We start from the raw sequence: 26,188 nt of genomic DNA, 5'->3' as shown, positions 1-26,188 counted from the left end.
TCTGGAACGCTTCAACGGATCCTGGCGATTCTGAGATTGTTTTTTCGTGACATATTGTACTTCATGTCAGTGGTAAATTTAGGCCGATATTTTTTGCGTTTATTTGTGAAAATTTAGGAAATTTGGCGAAAATTTTGAAAATTTCGCAAATTTCAAACTTTGAAAATTTATGCCCATAAATCTGAGAGATATGTCACACAAAATAGTTACTAAATAACATTTCCCACTTGTCTACTTTACATCAGCGCAATTTTCGAAACAAAATTTTTTTCCGTTAGGAAGTTAGAAGGGGTCAAAGGTCATCAGCAAATTCTCATTTTTCCAACAAAATTTACAAAATAATTTTTTTAGGGACCACATCACATTTGAAGTGACTTTGAGAGGCCGAGGTGACAGAAAATACCCAAAAGTGACCCCATTCTAAAAGCTACACCCCTCACACTGCTCAAAACCACATCCAATAAGATTATTAACCCTTTAGGTGCTTCACAGGAACCAAAGCAATGTGGAAGGAAAAAATGAAAATTTTACTTTTTAACACAAAAATGTTACTTTAGCCATAAAATTTTCATTTTTACAAGGGAGAAAAGAGAAAGTACACAATACAATTTATTGTGCATGTTCTCCTGAGTACGCTGATACCCCATATGTGGTAAAAATCAATTGTTTGGGCGCACGGCAGAGCTCGGAAGGGAAGGAGCGCCATTTGAATTTTTGAACGCAAAATTAGCTGCACTCATTAGCGGACGCCATGTCGGGTTTGAAGACCCCCTGAGGTGCCTAAACAATAGAGCTCCCCCATAAGTGACCCCATTTTGGAAACTAGAGGCCTCAAATAATTTTTCTAGATGTTTGGTGAGCACTTTGAACACCTGGGGGCTTCACAAAAGTTTATAGCGTTGAGCCGTGAAAAGAAAAAAATTTTTTTTTACCACAAAACGGTTGCTTCAACTAGGTAGCTTTTTTTTTCACAAGGGTAACAGGAAAAAATGCACCATAAAATGTATTGTGCATTTTCTCCTGAGTACGCAGATACCTCATATGTGGTGGAAATCAAATGTTTGGACACACAGCAGTGCTCGGAAGGCAAGGAGCGCCATTTGAAATTTTGAGTGCAAAATTAGCTGCACCTGTTAGCGGACGCCATGTCGGGTTTGAAGACCCCCTGAGGTGCCTAAACAATGGAGCTCCCCCATAAGTGACCCCATTTTGGAAACTAGAGGCCTCAAATAATTTTTCTAGATGTTTGGTGAGCACTTTGAACCCCTGGGGGCTTCACAAAAGTTTATAGCGTTGAGCCGTGAAAAGAAAAAAATTTTTTTTACCACAAAATGGTTGCTTCAACTAGGTAGCTTTTTTTTTCACAAGGGTAACAGGAAAAAATGCACCATAAAATGTATTGTGCATTTTCTCCTGAGTACGCAGATACCTCATATGTGGTGGAAATCAAATGTTTGGACACACAGCAGTGCTCGGAAGGCAAGGAGCGCCATTTGAAATTTTGAGTGCAAAATTAGCTGCACCTGTTAGCGGACGCCATGTCGGGTTTGAAGACCCCCTGAGGTGCCTAAACAATGGAGCTCCCCCACAAGTGACCCCATTTTGGAAACTAGAGGCCTCAAATAATTTTTCTAGATGTTTGGTGAGCACTTTGAACCCCTGGGGGCTTCACAAAAGTTTATAGCGTTGAGCCGTGAAAAGAAAAAAAAATTTTTTTACCACAAAACGGTTGCTTCAACTAGGTAGCTTTTTTTTTCACAAGGGTAACAGGAAAAATGCACCATAAAATGTATTGTGCATTTTCTCCTGAGTACGCAGATACCTCATATGTGGTGGAAAGTAATTGTTTGGGCGCATGGCGGGGCTCAGAAGAGAAGGAGCGCCATTTGACAGCAAAATTGGTTGGAATCATTAGCGGACACCATGTCACGTTTGGAGACCCCCTATGGTGCCTAAGCAGTGGAGCTCCCCCACAAGTGACACCATTTTGGAAACTAGAGCCCTCAAATAATTTTTCTAGATGTTTGGTGAGCACTTTGAACACCTGGGGGCTTCACAGAAGTTTATAGCGTTGAGCCATGAAAAGAAAAAAATTTTTTTTTACCACAAAAACGGTTGCTTCAACTAGGTAGCTTTTTTTTTCACAAGGGTAACAGGAAAAAATGCACCATAAAATGTATTGTGCATTTTCTCCTGAGTACGCAGATACCTCATATGTGGTGGAAAGTAATTGTTTGGGCGCATGGCGGGGCTCAGAAGAGAAGGAGCGCCATTTGACAGCAAAATTGGTTGGAATCATTAGCGGACGCCATGTCACGTTTGGAGACCCCCTATGGTGCCTAAACAGTGGAGCTCCCCCACAAGTGACACCATTTTGGAAACTAGAGCCCTCAAATAATTTTTCTAGATGTTTGGTGAGCACTTTGAACACCTGGGGGCTTCACAGAAGTTTATAGCGTTGAGCCGTGAAAAGAAAAATTTTTTTTTTTACCACAAAACGGTTGCTTCAACTAGGTAGCTTTTTTTTTCACAAGGCTATCAGGAAAAAATGCACCATAAAACGTATTGTGCATTTTCTCCTGAGTACGCAGATACCTCACATGTGGTGGAAAGTAATTGTTTGAGCGCATGGCGGGGCTCAGAAGAGAAGGAGCGCCATTTGACTTTTCAAACGCACAGACGCAGTGCACTGATTGGCCGCTGCAGGACGCACGGTCGGATGCGATAAAAAAAAGCGTCGGGGATACGTAAAAAAAAAAGTCATGCCAAAAATTGACCATGGATGCAGATACGTTATGTGCATCCCTGATCAGCGCTTGGCGGGACGCACGGACGGAGGCGATACAAAAAGCGTCGCAAATACGGAAAAAAGTCACGCTAAAAATTGAGCAGGGATGCCGATCCGTTATGTGCATCCCTGATCAGCGCTTGGCGGGACGCACGGACGGATGCGATACAAAAAGCGTCGTGAATACGGAAAAAAGTCACGCCAAAAATTGACCATGGATGCCGATCCGTTATGTGCATCCCTGATCAGCGCTTGGCGGGACGCACGGACGGATGCGATACAAAAAGCGTCGGGGATACGGAAAAAAAAGTCACGCCAAAAATTGACCATGGATGCCGATCCGTTATCTGCATCCCTGATCAGCGCTCGGCGGGACGCACAGACGGATGCGATACAAAAAGCGTCGTGAATACGGAAAAAAAAGTCACGCCAAAAATTGAGCAGGGATGCCGATCCGTTATCTGCATCCCTGATCAGCGCTCGGCGGGACGCACGGACGGATGCGATACAAAAAGCGTCGTGAATACGGAAAAAAAAGTCACGCCAAAAATTGAGCAGGGATGCCGATCCGTTATCTGCATCCCTGATCAGCGCTTGGCGGGACGCACGGACGGATGAGGTGTAAAAATGGACAGGGGATACGGAAAAAAAAAAAAAGTTATACTCACAGTACCCAGAGGACTAGCAGGAGGATCACTGACCAGAAGAGCTGCAGAGGAACAGATGGCAGAGAGATGGACAGCTTTACAGGAGCAGCAGGCAGATCAGCAGAATGCCCAGGAAGGACCCAGCGATGGACGCAGATGTGATCAGGCCGGTGAAGACAGGTAAGAGGACGTCGGGGGAGAGCAGAGGGGGAGAGGGGGGGGGTGAGAGCAGAGGGGGGGGGTGAGAGCAGAGGGGGATGGGGGGACAGCAGAGGGGGAGGGGGGGAGAGCAGAGGGGGAGGGGGGGAGAGCAGAGGGGGAGACCGGAGAGGGAGCTGCAGAAGCAGAATAGAAATAATGGGGGAGGCAGTCAGATCGCGGGGGGAGCGGATCGGGATGTCGGGGGGGGGGTGGTGGTTGGGGGGAGCAGATCGCGGGGGGGGCACGGCAGGGGCTATCACGGCAGCGCGCAGGGGCACCACGGGAGCGCGCACGGGCTGCAAAGTGAGCACAGTACTCACTTTGCAGCAGCAGCGGTGACCTCAGCAGCAGCGGTGGTAGCAGATCGGGATGCCGGGGGGCAGATCGGGGCGTAGGGGGGCAGATCGGGGCGTAGGGGGGCAGATCGGGGGGGGCACGGGCAGGGGCCTTCACGGGAGCGCGCAGGGGCCTTCACGGGAGCGCGCAGGGAGCGGAATACTTACCATTAGAGCTGCAGCGGTGGAGACATCAGAGGCGGCGGCGGCAGCAGCGGTGGCGTGGTACCAAAAGTACCAGCCACTCCACGCTGCAGACATGTTGGGGGAGGGCTCACAGGCCAGCACAGGCCTGGGGAGGGCGGCCACCGGCAGATCAGACCGCCCCACTGCACACTGATTGGAGCGATTGCGCGTCATAGCACGATCGCTCCAATCAGTGCTGCAGGGGCTGGGGGCGGCATGTTTGAGGTCCACCTATGATATGCTGCTGCAGCTGCGGCATCTCATAGCTGGATCTCACAGGATCGCACTAATTCGGGCATTATTTTTGCCGAAATTAGTGCGATCGATGTGGTTGGCGGTTCAGATTTGAACAGCCAATCACATCGATCGTCGATAGGGGGTGGCGATGCCGCCCCCCCTGGGGTCAAGCAAAGGTCCCCTGCTGTAAGAAACAGCAGGGGACATCATTTGAAAGCCGTTGCTATGGCCACGGCAATCAAATGAAGTTTAGGCCGTAAAATTACGTCCCTGGTCGTTAAGTCACGTTAAAATAGGACGTAATTTTACGGCCCGCGGTCGTGAAGGGGTTAAGGAGTTAAGGGTGCTTTCAACTCTGCGACATCGCTAACGATATATCGTCGGGGTCACAGTGTTTGTGACGCACATCCGGCGTCATTAGCCACATCGCAGCGTGTGACAGCTATGAGCGACGATCAACGTTAGCAAAAACGTAAAAAGCCGTTGATCGTTGAAACGTCGCTCCTTTTCATAATATCGTTGCTGCTGCAGGTATGATGTTGTTCGTCGTTCCTGCGGCACCACACATCGCTATGTGTGACACCGCAGGAACGATGAACATCTCCTTATCTGCGTCCACCGCCAATTAGGCAGGAAGGAGGTGGGCGGGATCTTCCGCCCGCTCATCTCCGCCCCTTCACTTCTATTGGACGGCTGCCGTGTGACGTCGCTTTGATGCCGAACAAACCGCCCCCTTTAGAAAGGAGGTGGTTCGCCGGCCAGAGCGACGTCGCAGGGAAGGTAAGTCCATGTGACGGGGACAAGTGATGTTGTGCGCTGACCGACAGAGGCGGGTATGCTCGTTAGCGATCTCGCTAACGAGATCACAGCGTGTAAAGTGCCCTTTAGTCTAGAGCAACACCTAAGCCGTTGCCCTTTGCATTAGCGAGTATGGCGGATCTTATCCTTAGGTCTTCGCTTTGCTTTATGCCAAATTAAATTTTTGAATCACTCTTTTTAATATCCGCATTTAATAAGGTTAAGACATTTACCAAATGAGATGTATGACAGATGATATGTCCATACAGATATGACTATACAGCTCGGAAGAAGTTTAAATTTTATAAAAATATATATTTTGATATCTAATTTGTAGTCTAACAATATATAATAATCTATATTAAACTCCGCATACAATTTAGTAGCAAATATCAAAAGCAGGCTGTCATAATTCTAATTAGCGTCTCTGCTCTCCTGCAGAGCCAATGTGTGTTTTTGTAGTTTTCTCTAGTGGACTGTTTGTGCCGGTGCCGGGCCCTGTGGGAGGGGTCTTTTCATTAGAGCCTTGCTCCAGGTGATTGCCCTGCTTTATCTTGGAGTTACTTTACCTCGAACATTGCCAGTGATAGTTCTGGTATCGCAGCTGTTTTTGCTGGCTTACGTGAGTAACTTTCCTGATCTTGTCCTGCTACCTCGTTCCTAGTACCCTCCTCCATCTATCTCCCTGTCTCTGACCTCACTCCCTGAACCCCGGCTTGTATTATGACCTCGGCTCCGCTCTCGCCCACTGTACCTTACGTGACTTCTTGACCCTGGCTTGTATTCTGACCTCGGCTCCGCTGTTACCCTCTGTACCTGATGTGTATTCCCAGCTCCCGATCTTTGGTTTGTTCAGATTACTCTACTAGTGTTTTCTAGCGACATCTAGTGTTCAACATCATACCTCTCCTCCACTGGTGTATCTAGCAACACCCAACACCTTGTACTAGGGCATCACACATCCATTGAGTAATTCTCAAATCTAAAGTTTGGGGCATTGTAAACTGTGTTAACCTTTCAATTTTGAGAGTATGGCACTGCTTTCTTTTACCAATTGATAGTAATAGTCAACAATATCCCTTTTATCTATTCTGGAACACATGATTCACCGATAATACATACCTCACGAGCACCTACACCTTTCAACGTTTTATGTAAAGTCAAAATACCCTTCTGCAGTAAGTTCTTGCGTCGTATGCATTATTGACCAATCTCGTCATAGCATTCACACTATCCCAACACTGGAACCTGAATTCTTCGCTTATTTTTACATAATGCATTAAACTTGTATAGTTAGATTCATGAAAACAATAACATTTTTATTTTATCCTACAGAAAGACAAAGAAGATCAGTGGCTGGAGAAAAAGTTCCTTGGGAATAAAGACCATATTGTTCTAGAGCATCTACAATGGAATATGGGATATGAAGTTCAGATCATAGCAACAAATAGACTTGGACATTCGGAGCCAACAATGTATGAATTTATAATGCCACCAAAACCTAATATTATTGCAGGTAAGATTATTGACTATTCTTTGCTTTCTACAATAATTTCAAATTCAGATGAAAGAGTTAATTTGCAAGAGGATGTGCAGAAAACAGTCTATTGTCTTCCAAAATATGCATAACTCTTCTTTATTGTTGGTGTCTGGTACTAAACTAACTACGGTATATTGGAAATAAAGACGCTGTTTCCAGGGTATTCTAAGTGATTGTGGTCAGATTCCAGTCCATTAATGTCACGTGTCATTCTATTTTTAATTAGTTTAAGGATCATATCTTTAATTTTATGAATAAATGTTCCCGTTATTGTGCTAAATATCCTTTAAGATCCCTCAAACATTTCATGCCAATTACAGTCTTAAAATTCTAAGATATATGTACCGAAATAAGGGCAATTATTAGGTTGAGGGACAACAGGAAGGCCCAGCTCAAATGAACAATGTCTTCTTTATTAGTTGATAAATTCAAGTACATGGGATATCAACATTCACAAGAAAACCGCTATAGTAGCGAATGCATCAATGCGTTTCAGGTGTGCATTCACCCTTAATCATGATGCCAATTATTAGGTTGGTTCAAAAATTGAAGTCTGACCCTAAATGTTTATGACTAGTGATGAGCGAGTACCAAAAAGCTCGGGTGCTCGAGGCTCGGGCCGAGCATCCCAAGATACTCGTGTACTCGGCCCGAGCACCGAGCCCAATGTTATCCTATGGGAGACCCGAGTATTTTTATGAAATGACCCCCCGGCAGCATGTAGAAACCCTAAAAATGTCACAAAAGTCTCAGAAGAGTGCTCAAATGACATGGCAATAGCATGGGGAAGACCCCTTGAAACATTTATCACTCAAAAGTCACAGCTATGAACAATTTTGTCCGAGTTTTACGCCATTTTTACGGACTCACCAGAAAACCTTCCAAAATGACACCAAAATGAATTTTCATGGCGGAAATGTTAAGGGCACATACCCAATAGTAAGATAGAGCTGGTGTATGTTACTTTTTGAGATTACATGAAAGATTTTACGTGAAAACATTGTGTGGCACTCCGATGTCCAAAACGCACTTTTTACTAGCGATGTCGGTCATTTTTTTTTTTTTCATTCTATCTCCCTCAGTCCATCGGTCGGTCTCTCTCTGTCTTGTCTGTCCCCCTCTCACAGTCTATCGGTCAGTCTCCCCCTCTGTCACACTTACCGTTCCCCGATCACTGCCGCGGCGCTGCACAGCTGTTCACTAAACTCCGCCGCCGCTCCTGACACCTCCACACAGCAACTGAAGTGAGTAGCGCGATCAGCTGAGCTGTCAGTCAGGTAACTCACGGCCACCGCTGGATCCAGCGGTGGCCGCGAGTGACCTCAGTGACAGCTCAGCTGATCGCGCTACTCACCTCAGTTGCTGTGTGAAGCTGACAGGAGCGCGGCGGTGGATTCTGCAGCTCCGGTCACCTTCATGCAGCAGAGATGGAAGCGACGCTGGACCATCCTGGATTACGCTGGACATGGAGGGCTTTTTGGGGCTTATTAAATTGGTTACGAGGAAATTGGTTTGTGTTTTTTATTTCTAATAAATGATTTTTTCAGGTGTGTGTGTGTTTATTTACTGTAACCTACAGATTAATCATGGAAGGTATCTCGGGGAGACGCCTGACATGATTAATCTAGGATTTAGTGGCAGCTATGGGCTGCCATTAACTCCTTATTACCCCGATTTGCCAACGCACCAGGGCAAATCGGGAAGAGTCGGGTACAGTCTCAGAACTGTCGCGTCTAATGTATGCGGCAATTCTGGGCGGCTGCTGACTGATATTGTTAGGCTGGTGGGCTCCCCATAACTTGGAGCTCCCCATCCTGAGAATACCAGCCTTCAGCCATATGGCTCTATCTGGCTGGTATTAAAATTGGGGGGACCGCACGCCGTTTTTTTAATTATTTAATTATTTCACTGCACAGTATACACACGCCCACCGGCTGCTGTGATTGGGTGCAGTGAGACACCTGTCACTTAGCGTGGGAGTGTGTCTCACTGCAACCAATCATAGGCGCCTGTGGGCGGGGAAAACAGGGAATACGATATGGCTGTGTGTAGAGCACAGTGCGCCCGCCGGTATAAAGGCTCGGTCATGCTGTGTGGGACGGCCAATCACTGCAATTCCACAACTAACAGGGCTGTGGCATTGCAGTTGTCTGCCAGCCAATCCCTGCATGAGAGCTGGCTCTCAAAAGAGCGCCAACATGCAGGGATGAAGACCACGAGTACAGCACGAGTATCGCAAAATTACTCGGTACCCGCCGAGTAGCCCGAGTACAGTGATACTCGTGCGAGTACCGAGTAGTGACAAGCGTACTCGCTCATCACTATTTATGACACCTCCATGCAAAAACCTAAAGTAATCTGAAGTACAGAAAACTTCATCCGCTACTACATAATACATTTTTTTTTTCATTTACATGAACAACAAGTGTTGATGTAAAACAATCATTATATTGTGAGCATCTTTTTTGGTAGTTTACCAGACCAGTATAATATGTGGGGCCACGCTACATTGTCATTGCTTCTGAATCAGGAATCCTGAGAAAGTACTACTGAATGAGCCTGCAAAGTGATTTACCCAATGTCTCCAAAGTTTACCTGATTGTCGTCTTGTGGATTTTTGTGTTAAGGCCGCTTTACACGCAGCGACATCGCTAACGAGATATCACTGGGGTCACGGAATTCGTGCCGCACATCCGGCCTCGTTAGCGACGTCGTTGCGTGTGACACCTACGAACGATCGCTAACGATCAAAAATACTCACCTAATCGTTGATCGTTGACACGTCGTTCATTTTAAAAAAATCGTTGCTGGTGCTAGATGCAGGTTGTTGGTCGTTCCTGAGGCAGCACATATCGCTATGTGTGACACCCCGGGAACGATGAACAACAACGTACCTGCGTCCTCCGGCAATGAGGTGGGCGTGTCATTAATGTGGCTGGTCTCCGCCCCTCTGCTTCTATTGGCGGGCCGCTGTGTGACGTTGCTGTGATGGTGTACGAACCTCCCCCTTAAAAAAGAGGTTGTTCGCTGCCCACAGCGACGTCGCTATGCATCCTATCGATATTGTGTGCCACAGGCAGCGATTTGCCCGTGACGCACAAATGACGGGGGCGGGTGCTTTAACGAGCATTAAAAGCATGTAAAGCGCCCTTTAGCGGCTTTGATTAGTCAATCCAGCCACCGTAGAATAGTGAATACAATTTAATCATGGCCATACTGATTTTCGTGAAAGCCAGGAATACCTCAACTGATGTTCCTCAACCAGATGCAAACTTCAAAGAACATGATGATACCAAGGAGAACCAGAAGATTTAGTACCAATAAAAATAGGAAACAAGGAATACTATATATATATATATATATACATATATATATATATATATATGTATATATATATATATATATATATACTATTATAGTATTCCTTGTTTCCTATCTGTGTTGGTACTAAATCTTCTGGTTCTCCCTGATATCACCGTAGAGTAGTGTATATTACAACCAGGTGACTGCTGAGTTCCTTGCATATCTTAATTAATTATTATGTTTTTATACTATGATGAGTTCTTTTTAACAATAATCTATTATACAGCAACTATAATTTTTTTTAGTATTTAGAATTTATCTATGTTGCAAATGTGATAATACTAAAGCTATTGAACTGTCAGAAAATACTGCCAATCTGTAGATCTTATGTAGATATATAGAAATCAAAACATTTCTTCTTGGGTTGGTCTGCACCAGATTCCTTATCATTTCCAATAACTTAAGTAGAAAATTAAATTGTAATATTTTTTCACCATAAAAATAAAGCACAAAAATGAAGACCATTTTCTCATCACCGCCTAAGATGCTGCTGTGACAAATACCTTTTGGGAAATGCAGGTGTAAGTATTAAATCGATACAGTGAAGTTCAGTATTTATGGGGATTAACTCTGATAGGAGTTTATTAATTCTTCAGATGTCACAAGAAATAGTCTCTTGAGAAATTTCACAAACACAAAGCAAAACCTCCCTCAGCAAAGACCTTAGGCAATTTTGACATTAATGGAAGATTAACCTTCCATTCCTTCTATCTATCTATCTATCTATCTAGTTAGGTCCATTTATATTTGGACACGGATGCAATTTTTTTTTTACCCGTATACTGAAACATATTCAGGTTATAGTTATATAATGGACAATGACATAAAATTTGATAAAGCGTGTAGGAGTTTCAGCTCCTTTACATATGGTTTTTGAAGGGCCCAAAGGTAATTTGACAATAGTCTAAAAGGCTATTTAATGAGCCCTGTTTGTATTTATTTTGTTATTTCTTTCTCAATTAAGCTCATAGAAGGCCTAGAGTTGTTTTGAGGTATGGTGCTTGGATTTTGAAGTTTTTGCTGAGAAGTAAACATGTGGTCAAAGGAGCTCTCCATGTAGGTGAAACAAGCCATCCATTATCTGCGAAAATAGAAAAAAAAATCAAAGAAATTGCTACAATATTAGGAGTGGCTAAATATACAGTTTGGTACATCCTAAGAAAGAAAGAAAGCACTGGTGACCTCAACAATGCAAAAGACCTGGACACCTACAGTGGTGGATGATCACAGAATAATCTTCACAACATCCAGCCAAGTGAGGAACACTCTCCAGGATGTAGGTGTATCAATATCCAAATCTATCATAAAGAGAAGACTGCATTGAAGAAAATACAGAGGGGTTATTGCATGGTGCAGCCACTGATAAGCCTCAGACATAAGAAGGCTAGATAGGACTTTGTTAAAAAAAAAAAATCTTAAGAAACCAGCCCAATTCTGGAAAAACTTTCTTTGGACAGATGAAACCAAGATTCTCTACCAGAATTTTGGAAAGAAAAAAGTATGGTGAAGGCATGGTACAGTGGATGATCCAAAGCATACCACATCATCTGTAAAAAATGGTGGAGGCAGTGTGATGGCCGGGCATGCATGGCTGCTAGTGTCACTGGGTCCCTAGTGTTTATTGATAATGTGACATAGGATAGAAGCAGTCAGATGAATTCTGGCGTTTTCAGAGACATACGACATATGATGTGCTCAAATCCAGCCAAATGAAGCAAAACTGAGTGGTCGGTGTTTCATAATACAGATGGACAATGACCCAAAATATAAAGCCAAAGCAAACCAGGAGTGTTTTAAAGCAAATAAGTGGAATATTCTTGAATGGCCGAGTCATCACCTGATCTCAACACAATAGAGCCACATTTCACTTGTTAAAAACTAAACTTTAGACAGAAAGACCCAAAAACAAACAGCAACTGAAAACCACTGCAGTAAAGGCCGCCAAAGCATTAAACAGGAGGAAATATAGTGTCTGGTGATGACCATGAGTTCAATATTTCAGGCAGTCATTGCCAACAAAGGGTTTTCACCCAAGTATTAGAAATTAACATTTTATTTCCAAATTTTTAATTTATACAATTACTTTTGAGCCCCTGAAATGAAGAGATTGAGTTTAAAAAAATCATTTTTTTTTTCAACCCACTGAATTAAAGCAGAAAGTCTGAACTCCAACTGCATCTGAACTGTTTTATTCAAAATCCATTATGGTAATGTACAGAAAAAAAATTTGAAAAATGTTTGTCTCAAATATGTATATACGTAACTCTATCTATCTATCTATCTATCTATCTATCTATCTATCTATCTATCATCTATCATCTCCATTTTCAGTCGGTTTAGATTTGTGGTTGTATTTTGTATTATGGTGCGCTATATATACCGTATTTTTTGGACTATAAGGCGCACCGGACTATAAGACGCACCCTGTTTTTAGAGGAGGAAAAAAATAGAACAAAAAAATAAAGTAAAAAAATGTGGTCATGACACACTGTTATGGGGGGGGGGGTCTGCTGCTGACGATGTTATGGAGGTAATAATATCCCCAAATTCGGTACTCATAACCCCATTTTGAGTCCCTTCCAGGTAGATATGGCCCCCATCATGGAATATGTATGTTCCCCATCCTTATGTGTGTGATCCTCCAACTTGGTGTGTGTGTGTGTGTGTGTGTGTGTGTGTGTGTGTGTGTGTATATAATGCCTTTATATACTAAATTTATTTATTGCCTGAATTTTACAGATGTGATGCTCACCTAACTTTGTTTGGTCCTTCCTCTGCACTAGAAGCAAAGTCTCCCTTATATGAAGAGGACCTGCATGATGTAATGAAGAGGCTGGGCGCTGTGCTGTTCTGGCCCACCCCTCTTCATTACATCACTGCAGGTCCTTGTTCAGCTACGGGAGACTTTGTTTCTAGTGCAGAGGCAGGACCAAACTGAAAGCAATGTGAGCACTCAGCACAGAGAATGCGGCTGTGCTGTGAAGGTATGCCGTGCTCTGGCCCGGACACTGCAGTGATGTGCACTTCCTCCGGGCCAGACAAAACTGCAGCGGTACCCTGCTCCTGCCTCCTAAACAGCGGACACACAGTCTCCCCAGCAGCTGCAGGAAGCCGGCGGCTGGAGCACTCATGTGTGTCCGCTGTTTACATTAAACAAGTATTGATTTGCTGCTCTTCACACCTGCTTTTAGGCACTGACTGAAGACAACAGAGAGAGGTGGGCGGGGAGCAGCTAATGAATATTCGCTTACTTTAAACAGCGGGTACACGTGGTATCTCCAGCCGCCGGCTTCCTGCAGCAGCAACCCTCCCTGCCTCCTGTGATCCCACTCCACAGCCGCTCCCTCCCCACAGCTCCCTAACCTGCAGGTACCCCGCTTTGAAATTCAGACCATAAGACGCACCCCACACTTTCATCCCAAATTTGGAGGAAAAAAAGTGCGTCTTATGGTCCGAAAAATACAGTATCACAGAGCAACATATACCGTCCGTACGGACAGTATTCCCACTCCTTTAAATTTTTCACTCTTTGTTTCATTGCAACCATTTGGTAAATTCAAAAAAGTTCAAATTCATTTTTTTTCTTTTTAATGTGCACTCTGCACCTCTTCTTGATAGAAAAAAAACAGAAATGTAGAAATTTTTGCAAATTTTTTAAACAAGAAAAACTGAAATATCACATGGTCATAAGTATTCAGACCCTTTGCTCAGACACTCATATTTAATCACATACTGTCCATTTCCTTGTGATCCTCCTTGAGATGGTTCTACTCCTTCATTGGATTCCAGCTGTATTTAATTAAACTGATAGGACTTGATTTGAAAAGGCACACACCTGTCTATATAAGACCTCAGAGCTCACAGTGCAAGTCAGATCAAATGAGAATCATGAGGTCAAAGGAACTGCCCAAGGAGCTCAGAAACAGAATTAAGGCACAGATCTGGCCAAGGTTACAAAATTATTTCTGCAGTACTCAAGGCTCCTATGAGGACAGTGGCCTCCATAATCCTTAAATGGAAGAAGTTTTGGACCACCAGAACTCTTCCTAGACCTGGCCATGCAGCCAAACTGAGCAATCGTGGTAGAAAAGCTTTGGTGAGAGAGGTAAATAAAAATCCCAAGGTCACTGTGGCTGAGCTCCAGAGATGCAGTAGGGAGATGGGAGAAAGTTCTACAAAGTTAACTATCATTGCAGCCCTCCACCAGTCGGGCGTTTTTGGGAGAGTGGTCCGACGAAAGCCTCTCCTCAGTGCAAGACATATGAAAGCCCGCATAGAGTTTGCAAACAAAACACATGAAGGACTCCCAGACTATGAGAAATAAGATTCTCTGGTCTGATGAGACGAAGATAAAACTTTTGGTGATAATTCTAAGTGGCATGTGTGGAGAAAACCAGACACTTCTCATCACATGCCCAATACAATTCCAAAAGTGAAACATGGGGGTGGCAGCATCATGCTATGGTGGTGTTTTTCAGCTGCAGGGACATGACAGCTGGTTTTAATTGAAGGAAAGATGTATGCAAACAAGTGCAGAGATATCCTGGAAGAAATGCTCTGGACCTCAGACTTGGCTAAAGGTTCATCTTCCAACAAGACAATGACCCTAAGCACACAGCTAAAATAACAAAGGAGTGGCTTCAGAACAACTCTGTGACCCTTCTTGACTGGCCCAGCCAAAGCCCTCACCTAAACCGATTGAGCATCTCTGGAGAGACCTGAAATTGGCTGTCCAAAATCATTCACCATTCATCCTGATGGAACTAGAGAGGATCTTCAAGGAAGAATGGCAGGGGATCTCAAAATCCAGGTGTGAAAAACTTGTTGCATCATTCCCAAGAAAATTCATGGCTGTACTAGCTACAAATGGTGCTTCTACTTAATACTGAGCAAAGGGGCTGAATATTTATGACCATGTGATATTTCAGTTTTTTTTGTTTAAAACATTTTCAAAAATTTCTAGATTTCTGTTTTTTTTCTGTTAAGATGGGGTATAGGGTGCAGAGTGTACATCAATGAGAAAAAAATGAACTTTTTGAATTTATCAAATGGCTGCAATGAAATAAAGAGTGAAAAATTAAAAGTAGTCTGAATACTTTCCGTACCCACTGTATAATTCTGCTATCTACTATACAGTGTGTCCACTCATATCCTGTCCACCGCCATTAACTTGAGAACGGCAGCAGCTATAGGAATAGAAGTGGTGTCTAGGTATAGTAAAGTAGCAATGCACTACGAAATGAAACCTGTTATGATCCGGAGCCATGGAAGATCAAAATAGATCATTGGCAAAAAAGGTGACAAGAGCATTGGCAACTAATCTGGCCGCCACCCCCTTACTAACCATCAACACTAGAAGTAGCTGAGGGGTGAACTAACATCCTATGCACCGCGAACCCAGCCGGAGAACTAGCTATCCTAAAGGAAGGAAGGATGAATAGCTCTCTGCCTCAGAAATAGACCGCAAAGGTATAGCAAGCCCCCCACATTCAAAGACTACGGTGATATAGGAAAACACAATACACAGATGGATGATAGGATTAGCAAAGGTGAGGCCCCGTTGACTAAATAGCAAAGGATAGGAAAGGGGCTGATGGTGGCCAGAGAAAAACCCTACAAACATCCAAATGCCTGATAGTACAAAAAGTCCACAGATCGCACGATCTGAACTCTGTCCTATATCAGGCGCTCTTGTCAAACCAATGAACAGAAAGCAGGAACAATTACAAATTCAAGAAGCAAAAAACACATGGACTTATAGGAGCAATACTCCAAACATAGCTGCAGGGAGCTTCCCAGCTAAGCACAGAGAGGGAAGATTCCTGTAAGCTAATGAACTGACAATAACCACAGTAAATGACAAACCCAGATAAGAACAAAACAACATAAGAAAGAACCAAGCACTTATCTAGGGTAGATGTGGTCTGGAGCAAGATGAGAAGGCTGGTAAACTGAAGAACAAATGAGAAGTGGCTAAGCCTGCTAGCAGACCAAGGTTTAAATAGGCAGACAGTTAGCAATGGAAACGCCCATTGCTCCAGCACACCAGGTCTCTGTCCAAACCATTCCTGGCCACAAGAGGGAGCCTCACAGCAGCTAAAGCATAACTGACATTCACAACAGAAACCACCTATAGGGCCATCTCGTGGAAAACAATAGAATAGAGTTAGCATGTTTAGCTCAAAAACGGGATGAGATAGAGAAAAATAAGTGAATTAAAAAATTGTAGGGCATCATCAATTCAATACGAATCGACACCTTGCATACAGAAATGCTATGATTAGAACGTGTAAAACTCACAAGGCTGCGGAGGTGAAGCGATACGTCATGGAGACCTTCCTACAAGTCATTGGGTATGGTGGCTGCATGGAGTGGCCTCCACGCTCACCTGACCTGACCCCATTGAACTTCTTTCTGTGAGGTCACATCAAACAGCAGGTGTATGTGACCCCCTCCACCAACATTGCAGGACCTACGACGACGTATCACACATGCTTGTGCAAACGTGTCACTTTTCATATTGCACAACGTGCAGCAAGATACAGTATGCTGTCCAGAGTCCAGATGTGCATTGCAGCTGACGGTGGCTACTTTGAGCATCAAAGTTAAATGAGCGCCATAAGCGTGACCAGCATTCAATGTTTTGGGAGGGGGTCATAGGTTTCATATCATAGCATTTCTGTATGCAAAGTGTCGATTTATATTGAATTGATGATGCCTTACAATTTTTTAATTCACTTTTTTTCTCTATCTCATTACGTTTTCGAGATAAAAATGCTAACTCCGTTGTTTTCCACCCAGTGGCGCTATAGGTGGTTTCATTGCATAGCGCATGGCTACTTTACTATACCTAGGCACCACTTCTATGCTTATAGCTGCCGCCGTTCTCAAGTTAATGGCGGTGGACCGAATATTTGTGGACACACTGTATACAATAAATGTTGGAAATGCATGCTTATCATCAGACACAATTAATAAATAGGTGTGCCAATAAACCAAGCACATGAGCTTTAAAAAAAAGTCACCTTTTCAATAAAATGGCAAATGACTTTCTATATAAGTACTATAATAGGAATACGGCACTCCCTATCAAAAAAGGTACATGGATAGGGTTCAATCCCATGAACATCCAAACATATAGGAATCAGGCAATCTTACGATATAATTATTGACAAAAAGTGGTTTTAGCTCAAATTAATACAAATTTTTATTAGAAAACATCCAGAAATGTATCACGAAAAATCATTACAAAAAACACTAATTCAATCCTCTTCCTGAAGAAGCGGATAACAGTCATGTGAAACGCCCGTTTGAATCAGTTTTCGTAGGGTCCTGGTGGGGACTACTTCTCAGATGGGTGATCGAGACTATTTAATTTGATTCCTAGGACTATTGAATGCAGGTTTACTATTATTACTTTAAAGATGCTCTCCTGGCAATAAATCTCCCTGCCTATCTGGGACCCCTTATTATTTACCTTCACCACCTTTGACTGGGTGTATCAGTCACACCACTACCTCATATAGATTTTAATGATATAGTTCTGATTTTTTTTTTTTATAATGATTTTTGTAATAAATTTTGGATGTTTTCTAATAAAAATTTGTATTATTTTGAGCTAAAACTACTTTTTGTCAATAATTTTTGCTAAAAAGTTTCCTTGCTATGGAGTGGCTTTGTATTGTGGAAAATCAATGCAGCATTAACATGTCCAATGGAAATGTTTCTGATATTGTCACTCTTAAGATATAGAAGAAAATATTTATTCATACGTAATACAAGTCTACAAGTGCATGACGTTTCAGTCTAGCCAACCATCATCAGACAGACTAAAATTCAAAAACAATACGGATATATATCATGAGAATTAAACATAACTAATCATGACCTAATGTTAAAAAGTACAAATAAAAAAATATGTAATATAATATGGATATATATTATACCGGGCCTGAGGTGTCCATGAAATCACATAGAAATAGCATCACTATAATAGTGAGAGCCTATATAGAAAGAAAGAATCATACAATGAAAAGATTTCTAATATAGTCAAACATACCATACAGACCAAAATTTTAGACACACCTTCTCATCTCTAGAACAACTGTTAAGAGGAGACTTTGTGCAGCAGGCCTTCATGGTAAAATAGCTGCTAGGAAACCACTGCTAAGGACAGGCAACAAGCAGAAGAGACTTGTTTGGGCTAACGTACACAAGGAATGGACATTAGACCAGTGGAAATCTGTGCTTTGGTCTGATGAGTCCAAATTTGAGATCTTTTGATCCAACCACCGTGTCTTTATAGAAAAGGTGAACCGATGGACTCTACATGCCTGGTTCCCATCGTGAAGCATGGAGGAGGAGGTGTGATGGTGTGGGGGTGCTTTGATGCTGAAACTGTTGGGGATTTATTCAAAATTGAAAGCATACAGGACCAGCATGCCTACCACAGCATCTTGCAGCGGCGTGCTATTCCACCCAGTTTGCATTTAGTTGGATCATCATTTATTTTTCAACAGAACAATGAACCCAAACACACCTCCAGGCTGTGTAAGGGCTATTTGACTAAGAAGGAGAGTGATGGGGTGCTACGCCAGATGACCTGGTCTCCACAGTCACCAGACCTGAACCCAATCGAGATGGTTTGGGGTGAGCTGGACCGCAGAGTGAAGGCAAAAGGGCCAACAAGTGCTAAACATCTCTGAGAACTCCTTCAAGACTGTTGGAAGACCATTTCTGGTGACTACCTCTTGAAGCTCATCAAGAGAATGCCAAGAGTGTGCAAAGTAGTAATGAAAGCAAAAGGTGGCTACTTTGAAGAACCTAGAATATAAGACATATTTTCAGTTGTTTCACACTTTTTTAAGTATTTCATTTCATAAATTTTAATTCATAGTTTTGATGCCTTCAATGTGAATCTACAATTTTTAGAGTCATGAAAATAAAGAAAACTCTTTGAATGAGGAGGTGTGTCCAAACTTTTGGTCTGTATTGTACATAATCGTTTTTTGATTCATAGATTAAATATGCCTCATAGACTAGAATGAAACGTCACACCCTTTTACACTTGTATTACTGATAAATAAGTAATTTATTCTACCGTCTATCCTAACAGTGTAGATAGAGATGAGCAGACTCAAACAGTAAAGTTGTATGTTTGTACCAAACACAGACTTTACAAAAAAATCCACTTTCAAGTCCAGAGTTTAGTTGCTTTATGTATGCAAACTCCTCAAGCGAGCATCACTGTGCTCGGGTATGCTTGATACGCAGTCCAGTGTGAGCCATTTGCAGTGTTTAAACGGCTCACACTAGGGGGTAACAAGAGTGTGATTGGATGTAGTGTGCACCAAAAATATGGAAAAACACCACTCTCCCTTCCCCAGAAGAGCTTTTTTTATGGCTGGCTGCATGGAAGCGGAGAGCCGAATTGCCCAATCAGTCACCGGTCCCGTCTGAACATTATCCAAAGCCCAGTTGAACCCACAGAACCCGAATTTCAATGGGTCTTCTCATCTCTAGTGCCGAATTCTCTCCAATATAAATAATTTTCTTACTTTTAGCAGTGAATTATTCATCACAAAGAAAACGCTAAAGTAGATTTGGAAAAATTCTAGTCCCTTATTTAGATATTTTTTTTTATGGACAGTGATTGCATTTGCTGCCTTAGCCCTCTAACTATCAAAGTTTTCCAGCAAGAGGAAATTGGAGTAAAAGATCATGCCATTGTTTACAGGTCAAATATGCAGTTTACCTTCTCCTTCCTCTTCTTAAGGGTGCTTTACACGCTGAGACATCGCTAGCGTTAGATAGCGATGTCGTGCGCGATAGCACCCGCCCACGTCGCTGTTTCGTCATGGGGGTGATCGCTGCCGTAGCGAACAATATCGCTACAGCAGCGTCACACGCCTATACCTGCTTAGCAACATCACTGGAGACACCGAACAATCTCACCTTTAATGGGGTGGTTCGTTCGGCGTCACAGTGGCGTCACTAAGCGGCCGCCCAATAGCAGAGAAGGGGCGGAGATGAGCGGCAGGAACATGCCGCCCACCTCCTTCCTTCCTCCTTTCCGGTGGACGCAGGTAAGGAGATGTTCGTCATTCCTGAGGTGTCACACACAGCGATGTGTGATGCCACAGGAACGACGAACAACCAGCGGCATGCACCACCAATGATATTATGAAAAGGAGCGACGTGTCAACGATCAACTTTTTTTGATGTTTTTGTGATCGTTAATCGTCGCTCCTTTTAGTGACACAAAGATATCGCTAACGGCGCCTGATGTGCGTCACGAACACCGTGACCCGACGATATATCATTAGCGATATCGTTGTGTGTAAAGTACCCTTTAGACTGTGACATAGGTAACTTTATAATGGCGTATTTAATCATCCGTGGAAATGGTAAAAAAAGACACTGGTCCACAAAGTTCAGCCTTTCTAGGTTAGATCTGCAATATGTGTTGAAAGGGGCTGTTGATATTGACCTTCATTTGGATGACTGCCCATAGGTCATAAATGCAAGTCATCAATATCATGACATGTGACGTAATTGCCGGAACTGGAAAACTCTTTTAGCGTATGTGCACATGATGTAGTTTTAAAGCAGATCTAGGCTAAATTCTGAGTAGAACAAATAATAATAAAAAAAAATTGCCAAAAGACTATATATATATGTACAACAATATAAAAATGACATGCTGTGCATATATTCAGTCTATTATGAAGTTCTATTAATAGCTTCAAGTTCCTAGAACCTCAGAGTTTATAAGTTGTGACCAGATCATTCTTCTGGGAGCATCCACCTGGAAAATATTCACTATTAAAGGCATTTTCAAGCCTTGGGATACAAGACTGCAATCACTCTATGTGACTGTAGATTTGTGAATCCACACAACGCACAAAGTGTGCACTGTGAGTATTCTACGGTATAATGAGAGTATGTGATTTTCATACATGCTGTTACATGCCAACTAGATGAGCGCAGTCTAGATCAGTACAAGTGAATTGAGTCTTGTCATAATGTGGCTGGAAGTGTGCAAATCACACACTTGTGGTCACTTGACAGCCCACTCCTGGCGAAGGCACTGTAGAATCCTGAGAGTGTGCACTTTGCACCTAGGGAGGATTCACAAGTCTTCAGTTACACAGATTGCAGACTTGTGTACCTAGGATGAACACCCCTTTTAACAGATACAATCTAAAAAAAACCCGCTGGTTGTGAAGGTGCCACAAAAGTCTTAAAAGAGATGCTTTAACAGAACATTACCAGTGTGACACATGTAGATCAGGAGAGCAGACTGTCAGTTATTACATGTCTCACACTGATAACACCCCTTTTTTTTATAAAAATAAGCTTTGTAGGCAGATTTTCAGTGAGATCTACATCCGGCCCATAGATCTTAACAGCTGATTTATGTATTTACTGTGAATTACTCTGGAGTAAGACATCAGATTGCAGTTATCAAGGTATCATTTCATTCATCTTTTTAAGAACTGCATTCCATGTAGATGGCTTAGGAGTAGTAATGGGCGATCCCCCCGATGGTCGGGATTGGGAGCCTCGCCCGATCATTTAGTAAAGATCGAGATCGGGACACAATATAGTTTTTTTTACAGCCCTTGGACCCGATCTGTAACACGAGCTTCCCAGGAAAGCTCGTGAACGGGATCGTGTACACAATCACTGTGTGATCAGTACGATCCCCGATCTTTACAGTTCTTACAGTTGGTTGGTTCTAATGACCAATTCCCTTTAAGTATCAGTCAATATTATGTGTTTTGGTGGATAATATAATTTCTCAGCCTAGATTTGTACAACTAAAGCTAGGTCCAGTCAGCATCAGACCACCATAGGTACCCACTGTTAAGAATTGTATACTCCATAATATACCTCTGTGTGCATTGTCCCTCTGTATAGGAAAGCACAGTCAGTTGTGCTTTCTTATACAGTGAAACAAACGGCATGCTGGTGTATATCGCCCACACACAGGCTGCAATTACTTTTGTCCTCCAACTGATGAAAGTTCACCTTTGGCAACATTACAGTACACACTGGAAAAGCTCTATTCATATACTATTAGCTAGGTACAGAATAATACTTTGGACCTAATATAAAAAGGAGGGTCAAATCTGTCTTAAATATGTCGATTTCTGCCAGTACTTTCCTCAGAATAATAAATTCAGCTCTTCTGCATGTTATTTATGCACATACAGGATATATATACCTACATACATAACATTATGTATTGTAGATATATGAGTACTCTCTACTCCCCGTAGTCATATTTTTTCTTGTTATGTAGGTCTTGTCAGCAGGCACATTCTGATTCCTTGAATTAATGCATCTTAATTACTTAATTAGAAGATTTCACAGTGAAGCTGGCACACAAAGCCACTTCTCCACCTTCATAAATTTCAATTTTCTTTTTTACTATTAAATTATAATTTCAAGGGCTAAAAAAATCATTAATTTACAGAGAAAGGGCCGTTATTCTCATGGACGTTTTGGTCAAACAGTAGAACATTGAGACCCGATTGTAGTCCTGCATTGTTATTGACTATAGTGACTATATTTCTCCTCTGTATTTTGCTATTAACTTGGAAATGTAAAGTCATTTCACTTTTTTCCCACTTGTCACTTACTGATCCCAGCAGAGAGCTGGGAATTGATAGCAACAGGAAAACAAAATAGAAAATTAAGTTGCGTTTTAGGACTAAATGATGTGCTTCGAGCCTACTAGTAGAAAGCATTGTGCTGGGGAGTAATAGTATGTTCAATCTTTTGTGTCAAACCATATGGCAACCCACGGTCAGCATGCTCATATCCTCTTATAGTTCTGTGTACGATGACTGTACGGACACTGTATATTTTATTAACTTTTACTATGCAAATTAGTTCTTTCACAAAACAAAATAAATTAGTACTCACCACCTAGGAGAGCTAGCTACCCTATAAGTCATTGTCAAACGCTTTTACGAGCCTTGCAATCTTCTTAATATTAAATTCCAAGTCGGAAGCTAATTTACAAACAACATTCTTTGTAGTTTTCGCCTCTCATCGGTGTGGGTTTTGTCTGACTTAAGGCCCCTTTACACACTGCAACATCGCAAACGACATCGCTGTAACGTCACCGGTTTTGTGACGCAATAGCGACCTCCCCAGCGACATTGCAGTGTGTGAAACACATCAGCGACTTGGCCCCTGCTGTGAAGTTGCTGATCGCTACAAATCGTTCAGGACCATTCTTTGGTCCTTTGTTTCCCGCTGTGCAGCAAAGTTTCAGTGTGTAAAAGGACTTTACAGTGACTTTGTTAGCAACTTCCCTTTCAAAAAGCTGCTTTACAACGTCCCCAAAGACTAGCTAGGTCGTTCTGCAGGTCCGGATCGCTGTTGCGTCGTTGGCCAGGTCTGCCTGTTTGACAGCTCACCAGAGACTTTGTAGCGATCCTGGCCAGGTTGGGATCGCTGGTGGGATCGCTAGAAAGTCTCAGTGTGTAAAGGGGCCTTTACATAGCCTTTAAGCAAATTGTTGGTATTACTGTTTTTTCTAAAAGATACCAGCTGTGTCTGGTATTCTATTAAAAAAAAGGAGGCAAATTAAACTCTCTCACAGATTAAAAGAAACTATCTCGCAAGTGCAAACGAGGAGACTTAAGGTACCGTCACACATAACGAGATCGTAAACATAGCAACAAAAAGAGGAAAATATCCTCCAAAAATTAAGTATTACTTACAGCAAGATGGGCTGCAGCGTGTACATCGCCCTGGCCAAAAACTAGTACTCTAGCAGGATACAGCTAAACCCCCACTAAAGTGGAAGCGTCACAGGTGCAGGAGGAGCAAATCACACACACACCTCCATGGAATGGAGGAGGGCGATTGCTAGATGATAAAACTGCACACTAGTGGCTTGCATAGAGCGCTGTTCACATGCAGATGGCACAGTCACAAACCCGCAGCCTATTAGGTGACACCTATACTATTAGATCAGGCGGGCTACCAAGCCGTACCCCACTGTGTATCATGCACGGACAGACACTCTACAATGCAAGGCCCAACAGAAAGGGGCCTGGCTGTATCCTGTCCAAACAAAAAAATATGAGGTTAGATATCTACCCTATAAGTCGTTGTCTATCGCTGAGCCTTGTAACATGAACAGAGATAAATGGCAAACTAAAAACTTATGTACTGATTGTTTCGGGATGTTTCCTCTCATCAATGAAGAGTAGAATCTGTCTGGTTAAATGTAATTTCCTTGAGGCAACACAGGGTTAATATTAGAGAAGGGGAGCACTAAAATGCTCTAGTGCTCGTTACTTGAGTCGATTTGGTCTGACACTCTGAAAAGGCTCAATTTGAGTAACAAGTATTATGGAAGTCAATGATTGGGTATGTTAGCTCTGCCATATACAGAGCATTTCCGGTGGGAATTAGGACGTTTTATTTTTATTTTTTTGTTGACACTCTACATCCAAAAAAATTCTTTTTATCCCAGGAGAGAGCCATTCAGACACTGCAGATGGCTCTCACTTGGGTCCTGCAAACATCATTCAGTGAAGGGAGACAGCTGTTTGCATTCTTGTTTCACAGCCTATACATCTGAGCACCACAATACTCGGCTGAGCACCACGAGTAACCGAGCACCCCGATACTTGATTAAGTATCTAGGAGTAGTGAGCGCGCTCACTCATTGCTAGTTATTACTGATAAGTTCATCTTCTGAAACCCCCAACAATCAATGCTTAGACTCCGTACTGGTTTCTTTTAAGGAGAACCAATATACCCCTTCATTTTTTCAGGCAAAAGGAATGGTTTAAAACTTTACAGGGCTAGAGAGCTGTCTTCTATGCATAGGTCCCTCCACTGGGATTCCCAACCATTATCATTATTGAGAAAGGGTATGTCAGTGTTTGACAAAGCAGTGCAGCACATTCGCATTGTCGACCCATTCATAGTTCATGGGACAAAGATAAGGTAGTTACTGTACTCGGCAGTCTATTGTTAGGCGGGCTTTGCACACTACGACATCGCAGGTGTGATGTCGGTGGGGTCAAATTGCAAATGACGCACTTCCGGCATCGCATGCGACATCGTAGTGTGTAAAGGCTTGATGATACGATTAACGAGCGCAAAAGCGTCGTAATCGTATCATCGGTGCAGCGTCGGCGTAATCCATAATTACGCTGACGCGACAGTCCGATGTTGTTCCTCGCTCCTGTGGCAGCACACATCGCTGTGTGTGAAGCCGCAGGAGCGAGGAACATCTCCTACCGGCGTCACTGCGGCTTCCGTAGGACATGCGGAAGAAAGGAGGTGGGCGGGATGTTTACATCCTGCTCATCTCCGCCCCTCTGCTCCTATTGGCCGCCTGCCGTGTGACGTCGCAGTGACGCCGCACGACCCGCCCCCTTAACAAGGAGGCGGGTCGCCGGCCAGAGCGACGGTCGCAGGACAGGTGAGTCCATGTGAAGCTGCCGTAGCAATAATGTTCGCTACGGCAGTTATCACAAGGATATCGCTGCTGCGACGGGGGCGGGGACTATCGCGCTCGGCATCGCAGCATCGGTCTGCGATGTCGCAGCGTGCAAAGTACCCCTTAGTCTGCACATTGTGAATGGAGCAGCGGCGCTAGTGTGCAAGAACCACTCTACTGAAGGGTAGATACCAGACCCCTGTTCTTATGATTGTCAGAGTCTTAGTAAATAGGCGGAAAGGTGGTATGCAGAAATGAGAAAACTGATTTAATGCAAATTGAATTTGTGATGAATTTTCAAGAATTTACTAAACCCAACAAATTCCAACAATTTGCAACTTGTTTTTCCGTGAATTGGCTAAATTGGCTTGCTCAATTTATATGCAATTTTTTTATTTTCTATAGAAATAAAAGAATGACAAATGAAAATGTTTTTCTCTTGTGTTAAAGAAAAGAGAAGTTAAGAAGCTAGCTTATTTTAGTGATTAAATATATTTAAAAATACAGTGAGGTTAGCTGCATTGTATCTCAGCATGGCATCAGCATGGCAGAACATTGATACATACTCAAACAGCAGTCAATCACAAAACTCGTCAGTACAAAAATAATATTTTA

At 42.9% G+C, this 26,188-nt stretch overlaps 1 protein-coding gene across 2 annotated transcripts in view; it reads left to right on the top strand.

Moving 5' to 3' along the window:
* Positions 1-26,188, top strand: part of NCAM2 (neural cell adhesion molecule 2) — a 579,053-nt gene that overhangs the window by 489,914 nt on the left and 62,951 nt on the right. For both annotated transcript variants that reach the window (XM_075335064.1, XM_075335065.1), the window contains exon 15: positions 6,528-6,708. In XM_075335064.1, the coding sequence (XP_075191179.1) occupies positions 6,528-6,708 (181 nt within the window). The remainder of the gene's footprint in view (positions 1-6,527; positions 6,709-26,188) is intronic.

This window comes from Anomaloglossus baeobatrachus, chromosome 2 (assembly GCF_048569485.1).
Source record: "Anomaloglossus baeobatrachus isolate aAnoBae1 chromosome 2, aAnoBae1.hap1, whole genome shotgun sequence".
Taxonomy (NCBI): domain Eukaryota; kingdom Metazoa; phylum Chordata; class Amphibia; order Anura; family Aromobatidae; genus Anomaloglossus; species Anomaloglossus baeobatrachus.
Note: the sequence above shows the minus strand (reverse complement) of the source record. Positions and strands in the feature narration are given on the sequence as shown.